Source organism: Cebus imitator, unplaced genomic scaffold (genome assembly GCF_001604975.1).
Source record: "Cebus imitator isolate Cc_AM_T3 unplaced genomic scaffold, Cebus_imitator-1.0 Scaffold579, whole genome shotgun sequence".
In the NCBI taxonomy this organism is placed as follows: Eukaryota; Metazoa; Chordata; class Mammalia; order Primates; family Cebidae; genus Cebus; species Cebus imitator.
The window spans coordinates 1004083-1016653 of record NW_016107894.1 but is presented as its reverse complement, the minus strand read 5'-3'; the positions used below and the strand labels follow the sequence as shown (position 1 = coordinate 1016653).

General features: G+C 40.1%; 1 protein-coding gene and 1 pseudogene across 1 annotated transcript in view; both read left to right on the top strand.

Moving 5' to 3' along the window:
* LOC108294437 (E3 ubiquitin-protein ligase UBR1-like) overlaps window positions 1-7074 on the top strand; it is a 64570-nt gene extending 57496 nt beyond the window's left edge. The window contains exons 16-17 of the mRNA XM_017516325.2: window positions 1657-1758; window positions 4495-7074. Of these exons, the coding sequence (XP_017371814.1) occupies window positions 1657-1758; window positions 4495-4636 (244 nt within the window). The 3' untranslated portion in view covers window positions 4637-7074. The remainder of the gene's footprint in view (window positions 1-1656; window positions 1759-4494) is intronic.
* Window positions 7075-10332: 3258 nt separating this feature from the next.
* LOC108294439 lies at window positions 10333-12492 on the top strand (annotated as a pseudogene).
* The last annotated feature ends 79 nt before the right edge of the window (window positions 12493-12571 follow it).

Below are 12571 nucleotides of genomic sequence, written 5' to 3'. Positions count from 1 at the left end.
AAAAAAAAAAAAAGAAAAAGAAAAAGTACTCTTCCTGGAAGATGGGCTCTTTAAAATAAATAAAAATAAAGAAATAAAAAGTACATGTAGGCCAGGCACAGTGATCTATGCTTATAATCCCAGCACTTTAGAAGGCTGAGGCAAGAGGACCACTTGAAGTCAGGAGTTTAAGATCAGCCTGGGCAACATGGCAAGACCTCATCTCTATAAAAAATTAGCCAGGCATGGTGGCACGTGATGGTCGTCCCAGCTACTTGGGAAGCTGAGGTGGATGGATTGCTCGAGACTGGGAGTTTGAAGCTGCAGTAAGCCATGAACATGCCATTGCACTCTAGCCTGGGTGACAGAGCAAGATCCTGTATCAAAAAATAAAGTACATTGTAAATTGTTACTTTAGATTGTCCTTTGATATCTTTGTCTATCAACCCACCATTTCTCCTGGTCTTTCACCAAAAGATTGAGAATAGAAAAATAGTCCCTTTTGTCCGGGTGTGGTGGCTCACACCTGTAATCCCAGCACTTTGGGAGGCCAAGGCAGGCAGATCACGAAGTCAAGAGTTCGAGACCAGCCTGGCCAATGTAGTGAAACCCCATCTCTACTAAGAATACAAAAATTAGCTGGGTGTGGTGGCACATGACTCTAATCCCAGCTACGTAGGAGGCTGAGGCAGGAGAATTGCTTGAACCCGGGAGGCGGAAGTTGCAGTGAGCTGTGATCACACCACTGTAGTCCAGCCTAGGTGACACAGCAAGACTCTGTCTCTAATGAAAAAAAGAAAAACAGTCACTTATATTTATGAAAGAAGAGTTTAAGTTGCCTGAAAAGAAATAAAATTCAAAATGGATATGTATGCTTTTTTTTTTTTTTTCACTCTCCCCATGTAACACAGTTTCTGTTATATAAATCCAAATGTCTTTCTAACTGTGAAATATGTAATCATTACTCATAGACATCTTTTGAACCACGGGGAAAGAATGTATGGAAGCCAAACCGAAACTTATTTTTAGGGAACCCACAGCAAGTAAACCCACTACCTAATCCCAGCTGTTTATTTCATAATTTCTGTGTATAGTACTTATCCCTGGTACGTGTGTACATAAGCCTTTTTTATGTCTGTTTCCCAAGAGACATAAAAAAGAGTCCCAAGTGCCTTCAGAGTGGCAGTGGCTCTTTCTAATCGGCAGTGTTTCAGGCCGGCTCTAACCAGAAAAGCCTTTATGCTTCCCTAGTTGATATTCTGTCTGGCTTGAGGTTATCAGACTAGGAGATTTGATTCTGTTCTTCTGTTAGGCTCCCTCCTCTCTCCAGGTTATGTCAGGAATTAGAATAGAAACAACCCCAGCCACCATTTTTCAGGGTATCTGTGGCTGAAGTAGGACAGCTTTCTCCCTCCCTTCAACAGATTCAGTCCATATCAGTGATCTCATTTCATCAGATCCCCTCCTCCTTTTCTATAGCCTGAACAAAAATAGCAATATGTGTTTTCTTATATTTAGACAAAACATAATATAGTCTATTTGTCTATGTTTGTATTGTCTTTATACTGAATTTCTAACAGATACTGACCAGGTCTTTTCTCTAGATTAACATTGATGCAGTGCCTATCATTTGCACACATACACTTAATCATATTTCCTGTTGATTTTCTCCTTCAGAATCAGAGAATGCAGAGTGGTCCTGGTTGAAGGTAAAGCCAGAGGCTGTGCCTATCCAGCTCCTTACTTGGATGAATATGGAGAAACAGACCCTGGCCTGAAGTAAGATTTTCTTATAATAGGAAGATTTTGATAATTTCCCTTTTATATTGTTTGTTTTCTATTTTAGTCATATTATTGTATATAAATGGTGATAGTTCTTTAATCACGAAAGGTAATTGAGGCCACACGTGATGGCTTATACCTGTATTCTCAGCACTTTGAAAGGCCGAGGCAGGCAGATCATTTCAGGCCAGGAGTTTGATACCAGCCTGGCCAACATGGCGAAAACCCATCTCTACTAAAAATACAAAAATTAGCTGGGCATGGTGGCGCACTCATGTAATCCATGCTACTCTGGAGGCTGAGGCAGGAGAATCACCTGAACTTAGGAGGTTGCAGTGAGCCAAGATCGCGCTACTGCATTCCAGCCTGGGCGACAGAGGGAGATTCTGTCCTCAAAAATAAAATAAAATAAGCCGGGCGCGGTGGCTCAAGCCTGTAATCCCAGCACTTTGGGAGGCCGAGGCGGGTGGATCACGAGGTCAAGAGATCGAGACCATCCTGGTCAACACGGTGAAACCCCGTCTCTACTAAAAATACAAAAAATTAGCTGGGCATGGTGGCGCGTGCCTGTAATCCCAGCTACTCAGGAGGCTGAGGCAGGAGAATTGCCTGAACCTAGGAGGCAGAGGTTGCGGTGAGCCGAGATGGCGCCATTGCACTCCAGCCTGGGTAACAAGAGCGAAACTCCGTCCCAAAAAAAAAAAAAAAAAAACAAAAATAATAATAATAAAAAAATAAATAAAATAAAATAATTGAGAGCCATTTTTTATTTTTATTTTTTATTTACTTATTTTCGGAGACAGAGTCTCCCTTTGTCACCCAGGCTGGAGTATAGTGGTGCTATCTCAGCTCACTGCAACCTCCACCTCCCAAGTTCAAGTGATTCTCCTGCCTTAGCCCCCTGAGTAGATGGGACTATAGGTATGTGCCACCACACCTGACTGATTTTTGTATTTTTAGTAGAGACTGGGTTTCAACGTGTTGGTCAGACTAGTCTGGAACTCCTGACCTCAAGTAATCCACCCACCTCAGCCTCCAAAAGTGCTAGGATTACTGGCATGAGGCACCACACCTGGCCAAGAACTACTTTTTAAATAGCTTCAAATTTAAAATATTAAATGTAATAACATTCTTTAGCATGTAATTTTCAACAACTTTGTGCCTCTCCAAAATTTGAAGGTAATATTTCTCCAAAATTTTTAAAGACACCAGCCATCCTAATGTTTCAGTGTTCTATTATTTTAATCAACCTTTCTTCAGAATTCCTTAAACGGATTGACACTGATAGTGTAAATTTGTAGTGTCCAGTGATGATGTTTGGTTTAGAGATATTGTTTCCATTGCAATACTTCAAACTTTTTTTTTTTTTTTTTTTTTAGTTGGAGTCTCACTCTGTCACCCAGGTTGGAGTGCAGTGGCACAAACTCAGCTCACTACAACTTCTGCCTCCAGGGTTTAAGTGATTCTCCTGCCTCAGCCTCCCAAGCAGCTGGGACTACAAGCAGGTGCCACCACACCTGGCTAATTTTTTTGTGTTTTTAGTAGAGACGGGGTTTTACCATGTTGGCCAGACTGGTGTCAAACTCCTGACCTCAGGTGATCTGCCCACCTTGGCCTCCCAAAGTGCTGGGATTACAGGCATGAGCCACCGCGCCCAGGTGAAACTTTTTACTAGCCAGCTATATCAGTTTTCTTTCCTTCTGAGCATTAGCAAAATGTTTAGAACCCTGAACTTTTCTGTATCCTTCCCTGGTCGTAGGAACTGGGGTTCTACTGATGCTTTCTGAAAATGAAGAAACTGACAATGATCCCAAAAGTACATATAGATAAAGATTAGACCTCCTTACAATAAACTCTTTTTGTTTCACTGAAATTTTGTTCCTTTGACATATTGCTCAGAGTGAATAGGCTTATTAGATGGGGTTTGGGACCTCAGATCATGCGGAGCTTTGTTTTTATTGGGATAGCATTTGACCTGTCTTTAGGTTTAGGGACAAAAGCTGAGTGGTGAAAGTTAATGACTGAGAATGATCTTAGCTGTTCCACAAGGGTACAAAGCAGAGTTTTAAAATTAATTTGGCAGTTTTAAAATTCCCAACCTGCTGAGGCACTTGAATGCCTCAAGGAATGAGGATCTCATAGTCCTCCATTATTGGCAACAGCCAGACTTAAGTCATTTTTGGATTAGCTGTTATACAGTGTTAAAAACTGTGCAACTCTAGAATTGAAGTATAGTTATTTTATTTAAATATTTGCTAATTATTTGCTAATAACCATCCAATTTGTCATAAGGACAGTTACAACCAAATATATCTGAGTAGAAAATATAATTTTAGGGCCTAGTGTTATACATCAGACCTAAAGTCTACTGCACAAAGATCATAAATTGAAGCTAGATAACAATGTGAAGTCAAAAAGCTATTCAGGCCAACCACCAAAAAAGAATAGTGCTGCTTCAAGTTATAAACCTATTTAAATGAGGTCCCATAGTGTCATAGTATACTTGACCTATTTTATGAATAGTCAAGGGGTACATTTCTGCTTTATTAGCTAAGTAACCTGTCAAGTTCTTAGTGATCAGTGGTAAAGGGAAAATATCCCTTTTTAAGCCCTGTGCTAGGGAATTCTCCCAGCTCCTAGAACATCTCAAGAGTGCATATGAATTTAGACAGTAAAGATGTGTCCAATTACTAGATTCAAACTTACTTGTTGTTTTTTCTTTTTTCCCTGTAGGAGGGGCAATCCCCTTCATTTATCTCGTGAGCGGTATCGGAAGCTCCATTTGGTATGGCAACAACACTGCATTATAGAAGAGATTGCTAGGAGCCAAGAGACTAATCAGATGTTATTTGGATTCAACTGGCAGTTACTGTAAGCTCCAACTCTGCCTCAAGATAATCACAAATGATGACAGTAATAAAGACTGATTGAAAATTATGGAAAACTTTCTGAGGGCTGGGGAAGTATTGAGGGTCTTTTGCTCCATGTCCAGATTCACTTACATCAATAAAATATTCCTTAATGGAGTATTGCTTTCAATTAGCAAACATATGCTTCAAGGGAAAAAAAGGACATAGATTAATCTATTTTGTGTTCTAGAATGTGAAAGAAATGCTTGTTCACCCCAAGGGTCTGATTCTGCTAGTATTTCCAGGAAATGTATTCCCCTTCATAATTTGTCTCATTTCATTTCATCCACTTGGTAGATGAAATCACATCAAACAATTGTGGACGTTTTTATATGTTGGTTAACTTTTCTGCAATTTTGGATTTGGTATTTTCCCCTCAGGTTCAGCTAACATTGGATCGCTGACAAGATTCTAATAATCTGTGATAGTCTTCCTTGCAAGACTAAGGAGAATTGCAGAAACCATACAATATACTTGAATTGAGAAAGATTCCAAAAATATATTTTTTATTATTTCTCTTTTAAGGAAATACCCTTAATGTGCCACCTGCTGCTGTCACCACAAATTAAACTAAATCTCTATATGGACAGAGTATGATTTCTGCCAATGTGGATTTGTTATTCATTCCTGATGGTAAAAAGAGCTTGCAGTTCTCACCTCTAACTACAAGTAGCTTTGTTGAGTTTTGAAATACTACTTGACATTTTCCAAAGGCAAATCTCATTCTACAAGGAGATTGTGGCTCCATCCTATTTGACTCTGAGAAACCTCTTGTAATTCTGATGTAAACTATTTGTAGAATGAAGATAAGAAAATTCTCCCAGTAAGTGGATCATGACAACTGTAATTTAGAACAGTCAGATTTAAGCCAATTCCAAAATCCTCTACATCTTTGTAAAAGACAAATCCTTGATGTTGTCTGTGTGCAACCTTTTCATAAACTTTGGTTTTATGACTAGTACAAACCACCAAAAAAAGCCATGTGATCAGTAATCTGTGTCTTGTTACAACATGCTGCAGTTGAGCTATCTTGTTTATAAATAATAGAGCTCTCCTGAATCTGTGCATAGACTTCTTGGTTCATGGCTTTAGTTTTTTGTTTCAAGAAATTGTGACATAAAACAGCAGACAGAAGATAAATGGAAACCTTCCGTTTTAACTTGTGTTGTTTCTGGGGTAATGTTAGAAGCTTGAAAGATACATTTAAAGACTGTATCTTATTTTGCCCTTGATTACTAGTGTCTTATATATGTGTGTAAATGTTTTCCTACCTTCTTTTTGCTCAGCAAAGACAAGCAAGTAAAAATATATTTGCTAAGTGATTAGTGATGCACATTTGGGGCTATATATATATTTTTTTTTTTTGGTACTTTTATGTAACAAAAAGTGGATTTTGCAGTAAGGGATTGGCATGAGCAGGTGTCAGAATCACAATCAGACTTCCTACTTGAATAATTATAGTTCAGAAGGTATCAGGATAGATAGATACATCTCTAGTGAACAGTTTGTAACAATAACAGGTAAGGATCAGGAAATTCAGTTATTTGTCAGATTTGCCAGAATGATTAAATAATTTGAACATTTGTGTTTGTTTCTTATGTAATTTTATTGAGTGGATTGTTTGGGAAATCTGGGCTGGAATAGGAAACAGAAGATACTGACTTCTGCCCTAATTGATTGGCCCCATTTTAGCAAAGATAAACTGACTTTATTTTTAGTCTTTTTTATATTCACTTAATAAATTCTGGAGTTAAGCTCTCAAAGAGGTCAGAGGGACTATCTGGCAATAGCCAGCCAGACCTTTACTGCCAAAGAACCCATTTCATCTTGCTTTCTACTGATTGAGATTTTTCTGATTTTTGCACTGTAGATGAGCATACGTCTCAGTGCTGCCCCAAGCCCAAGGGATTTCTCATTATGTTCAAATGTCCTATGATTTACCTTAATCATTGCAAACAGTTATGCTTATGAAGTTTACTTACAAACAAGCAACTGAGTCACTTTATTTCTTTAGTGTAGTATGTGAAGGCACTGGTTCAACAGGATGGCCCCAAAACTGTGTTTTTCTAATGTTTGGTGAGGGGCTGGCAAGAATTTTAATGATATGGTGAAAAATATATCTGTATAATTAATTTATTATATTGATGTATGGGCTGTGAGTTCACCTTTTAGTGGTCATTTGTTGTTTCATAACAACTATGCATTTTGGTTCACTGTGATGATCTATATTTAGTGACTGCAACATGTTTATACCACTGATTCAAATTCCATCCATGATGAAGTTATACAAATAATGCATATATTGATAACTTTTATTGCAAAAATGTAAATTTAAAACTTGTATAATGTTCTTGTGCTTTTTAAAATAAAATATCTTATATGTGTATATTTAAAAAGAAAAAAAGGGACTTCTCATGTTTGGGGATTTGGGTTTGAAGTATAAAAATTCTATGCCTAGGAAGGCTCTCTAGTTGGAATCTTTGTCAGCCCAGGCAAATGTTTTAAAAAAAGTTTAAGTGTTTAGTTTACATGGGTCTCCAAACTTTTTAACCATATACTTCATAGGTAGTTTTTAAGCATACATACCAAATAAATATACATGTACATATATTTTATATTCTGTCTATGCAGTGCTTTAGTAATACATTATGCAAATTATAAAACATAGCTTTAAAAAGGAGATTTAAAAATCAGTTAAAAATAGAAGTATATATTTAAATATCTTCCAATCCAAACTGCGTCCTTTTGGGTATGCACACCCCAATATGGAGACAGCTGTCTAGAGCAGCACTATCCAGAAGAGTTTGGAAATTATAGAAATGTTCTGTGTGTATTTACAATACAGAATGGCAGTCACTATTCTCATGTGGTTATTGAACATTTCAGATGTGGCCAGTGCAACTGAGGGCCTGAATTTAGTCGTGTGTGGCTGGTGGCTACCATATTGGGCAGAATATGTCTAGTGTGATGGTTCTCAAACTCAGTTGTGCATTAAAGTCACCTAGAGAGTGTTAACAAAATACAAATGCCCAGTTCTCACTCTAGATCTGGAATCATTCTTCTGGGATTGAGCCTTAAAATAAGCAGTGTGGTTTTCTTCCGTTTCTGAGCCATAATTCTTCACTTAAAATGCAGAGGTTGCTTTCTTTATAGCTTGGTGATTTTCAAACTAAGTGCCAAAGATTCTGGGAGAAACGTAGGCCTGAGAGGGGAAAGAATGCCAAAGCTGGATAGTTGTGATTTTTCATTTTGAGTTTCTGTGTAAGCTTTCATTTGAGAAAAGGGTACCTGGAATTAAAATATTAAAAGCAATTGCTTTAGTTTTAAACTTTAAAATATTCTATGAGGGGGCCAGGCATGGTGGCTCACACCTATAATCCCAGCACTTTGGGAGGCAGAGGTGGGTGGATCACGGGGTCAAGAAATCGAGACCATCCTGGGCAACATGGTGAAACCCCATCCCTACTAAAAATACAAAAATTAGCTGGCTGTGGTGATGCACACCTGTCGCCCAGCTACTTGGAAGGCTGAGGCAGGAGAATCTCTTGAACCTGGGAGACAGAAGTTGCAGTGAGCCGAGATCGCGCCATTGCATTCCAGCCTGGCAACAGAGCGAGACTCCATCTCAAAAAAAAAAAAAAAAAAGAATCTATGAGGGGGCAACACTGAAGACAATGAAGGGTTTCTGTTTGTTTTTGTTTCTGTGTTTTGAGACAGTTTCGCTCTGTTGCCAGGCTGGAATGCAATGGCGCGATCTCGGCTCACTGCAACCTCTGTCTCCCAGGTTCAAGTGATCCTCCTGCCTCAGCCTCTTGAGTAGCTGGGACTACAGGCGCGTGACACCACGCCCAGCTAATTTTTGTATTTTTAGTAAAGACGGGGTTTCACCATGTTGGCCAGGATGGTCTCCCTCTCTTGACCCCGTGATCCACCCGTCCCTGCCTCCCAAAGTGCTGGAGTTACAGGCATGAGCCAACATGGCTGGCCAATGAAGGGCTTTTTTGAGGCGGGGAGATAAAAATATAAGACACTTGTAATTGGCATGGAGAGGTCACTAAGGGGTCTTCTTCATGCTTATTATAGCATGGTAACAGGCCACCACTAGGAAAAGCAGATCATACAATCAGGCAGATTGTTCACAGTTTGTATTAAAATTTAAAATTTGTGTACAACAATGGGCACCATTAATAACATTAAAAGATATTCAGAGTTAGGTATTAGCATCACATCAACGGCATAGTTTCTGGATCTCCCCAAAACTCTTCCAGAAAAACATACCAGCCAAGGTAACAAGAAACCCAAAGCTGGTATATTCAACAAAACTAGATTAACAGAGTCTTTTGCACCCAAAAAACCTATTGACAGCAGGACTGTGCAGTGGCAGTGGTAGAAAGTGAAAGGGGATACTAAATATAAGTTACAGAACTGGAAAGTTGCTAACAACCTCCAAATGGAGGGGACTCCACTCAGGAGGAAATAGGGACCATCAGATGTGAGAATAATTACCAGCAAAACTAAGAGAAGTCCTCACGTGCATTAAATTTAGAGTGGTGGTTGAAAAAAGCTGCAATATTAAGGAAACCAGACAGTATGGTGGCCAACTAAATCTACATCCTTATAACCATTAACTACTGCCTTTGGCCGGGGGCAGTGGCTCACATCTGTAGTTTCTGCACTTTGGAAGGCTGAGGTGGGAGGATCGCTTGGAGCTCAGGAGTTTGAGACCAGCCTGGGCAAAGTGGGGAAACCTTGTCTCCAGTTAAAATTTTAAAAACTAGTCTTTTGTGGTGGATTGTGCCCATATTCCCAGCTACTCAGGAGGCTGAAGTGGGAGGATTGCTTGAGTCTGGGAGGTGAAGACTCATTAGCCAAGATCTCACCACTGCACTCCAGCTTGGGCAACAGAGTGAGACCCTGTCTCAAACAAAAAACTGGCTTCGTTAAGGAAAGAGCCTCACCCTGTGGAAAACTGCTACAAACAAACCAAATTAAAAATAATAGGAATACTGAGGGTTATAAAGTTTAGATTGTGTGCATGGGTGCTAAGTACTATATTGGCAAAATGCAGCACTTAAAGATGCAAGTACAAGAGATTAGTATGAGTACTTGACATTAACAACAGGGGTAGGAAGCCTGGAGCTGTGACACAAAGCAAGCTTTCTTGTCCCACCCCTGCCCATTTGATGGACACCTCCTCCTAATGCCCCAGAAAATTAATCTCATTTAAATGAGGAGAACAAAAAAGAAATATAACCTAGCCTCAAAGTTACTAAAATAAGAGAAAAATGAATAAAGTTGCAACCACTGATGAGAATACAGTAGAGAACTGTGGCCTCAAGACAGACAAAACCTGTAACCTGATATTACACAATTAGTTAGAAAAAGATGAGGACATACAATCAAAGCTTTGACAGAAGAACACAACTCAGAAGTGTAACAGATCTCTAAAATGATACGGCAAGAAAATAGGAGGATGGGAAACTCAAGTGAGATTTGGGGAAAAAATAGAAATTAAGACTAAGAAGGAATACAAAAATGAAAAGTTAGCAATGGAAAGCACAGTAAGGAAAGGATGGAAAGACCTGGGCATGGTGCTGGGCACCTGTAGTCCCAGCTACTCGGGAAGCTGAGGTAGGAAGATCCCTTGAGAAGGAAGTCAAGATTGCAGTGAGATGACGTCACTCCACTGCTCTCCAGCCTGGGTGACAGAGTGACACCCTGTCTCAAAAAAAAAAAAAAAAAAGGCAGAGAGTAGGGAAGGAGAAAAAAGGACTTAAGATAAAGTGAAAGATAAACAAAGAAGATTTGATATATATTAACTGGAGTCCCTGAGGAAAGAAAAAGCAATGGAACAGAACACAAATGGAAAACTATAATTAGATAAACCTTTCTTGGAAAAAAAAAAAAAAAACTTGAATACATTTTGAAAGAGAACATTGTAAAAACCTGGAGGAGCCAACACTAAGGCATATTCTAGTAAAGATATTGGATTTTAAAAATAAAATAGACAAAATCATTTGAACATTCAAGAAAAAAATCCAGATCACTTTTAAAGATTGTCATTAGACTTCTTGGCAGCAACATTTTTACGTTAATGAAAGGATTTTCACATCCAGACAAACTGTCCCAAGTATAAAGTCCACACAGCTAGTAAAGAGCATGCAAATATTCAGATAATATTTTTTCCCATGAGCCTTTCCTAAGATATTTACCAGTGAGCAAGCTTCAGACAATCATAAATGATTATAGAAGGCTTGGCAGAAGGTCTGGGAGTGAGTGTTGCACATGTTTAATTGTACAGATCGGGGGATGAGAGACAAAAATCGGATGCTTTGGCCGGGTGTGGTAGCTCATGCCTGTAATCCAGAGCACTTTGGAGGTCAAGGCAGGCAGATCACCTGAGGTCGGGAGTTCAAGACCAGCCTGACCAACATGGTGAAACCCCGTCTTAAAAAAAAAAAAAAAAATTGGATGCTCCAATGATGTAGAATTATTACAGCTAACAAAAAAATAGGAGAAAAAGAGCAAGTGGGTAGAAAGTTAAACAAGCTCACTGATTACATCAGTGGTTTTAGCCAGAAGTAAAAAGGCATCAAGCAGGAACCCGCATCCAGGAAAAAGCCCTTTGCTCCTCCCTCAGAATGAATGGACACCAGAAATCAGAGGTTTATGCTCAAGAAAAGCAGGATTTCATACAGCACTTCTCCCAGATTGTTATGGTGCTGACTGAGGATGAGATAGGGTACCCAGAAACAGGAGATGCTATCGCCCGTCTCAAGGAGGTCCTGGAGTACAGTGCCATTGGAGGCAAGTATGACTGCGGTTTGACAGTGCTAGTAGCATCCCAGGAGCTGATGGAGCTGAGGAAACAGGATGCTGATAGTCTCCAGCGGCCCTGACTGTGGCTGGTGTGTGGAACTGCTGTAAGCTTTCTTCCTGGTGGCAGATGACATCATGGATTCATCCCTTACCCACCAGGGACAGATCTGCCGGCATCAGAAGCTGGGCGTGAGTTTGGATGCCATCAATGATGCTCTGCTTCTGCAAGCATGTATCTACCGCCTGCTGAAGCTCTATTGCCAGGAGCAGCTCTATTACCTGAATCTGACTGAGCTCTTTCTGCAGAGTTCCTATCAGACTGATATTGGGCAGACCCTGGACCTCATCACAAACCCCCAAGGCAATGCAGATCTTGGCAGATTCACTGAAAAGAGGTACAAATCTATTGTCAGGCACAAAACAGGTTTCTACTCCTACCTTCCTATAGCTGCAGCCATGTACATGGCAGGAATTGATGGTGAGAAGGAGCACCCCAATGCCAAGAAGATCTTGCTGGAGATGGAGGAGTTCTTTCAGATTCAGGATGATTACCTTGACCTCTTTGGGAACCCCTGTGTGACGGGCAAAGTTGGCACTGACATCCAGGACAACAAACGCAGCTGGCTAGTGGTTCAGTGTCTGCGACGGACCACTCCAGAACAGTACCAGATCCTGAAGGAGAATTACAGGCAGAAGGAAGCCAAGAAGGTGGCCCAGGTGAAGGGACTATATGAGGAGCTGGATCTGCTGGCCGTGTTCTTGGAGTATGAGGAAGACAGTTACAACCCCATTATGGGTCTCACTGAACAGTACGCAGCGCCTCTGACCCCAGCCATCTTTCTGGGGCTGGTGTGCAAATTTTACATTCATAAAATGTGACCCAGAGACTGCAAGGGTGGGGAGAGGAGTCTCTCAACAAATTATTGTGTAACCCTAAAAAAAATTAAAAATAGGGCCGGGCATGGTGGCTCACTCCTGTAATCCCAACACTTTGGGAGGCTGAGGCGGGTAGATCACGAAGTCAGGAGTTTGAGACCAGTCTGTCCAACATGGAGAAACCCCATCTCTACTAAAATACAAAA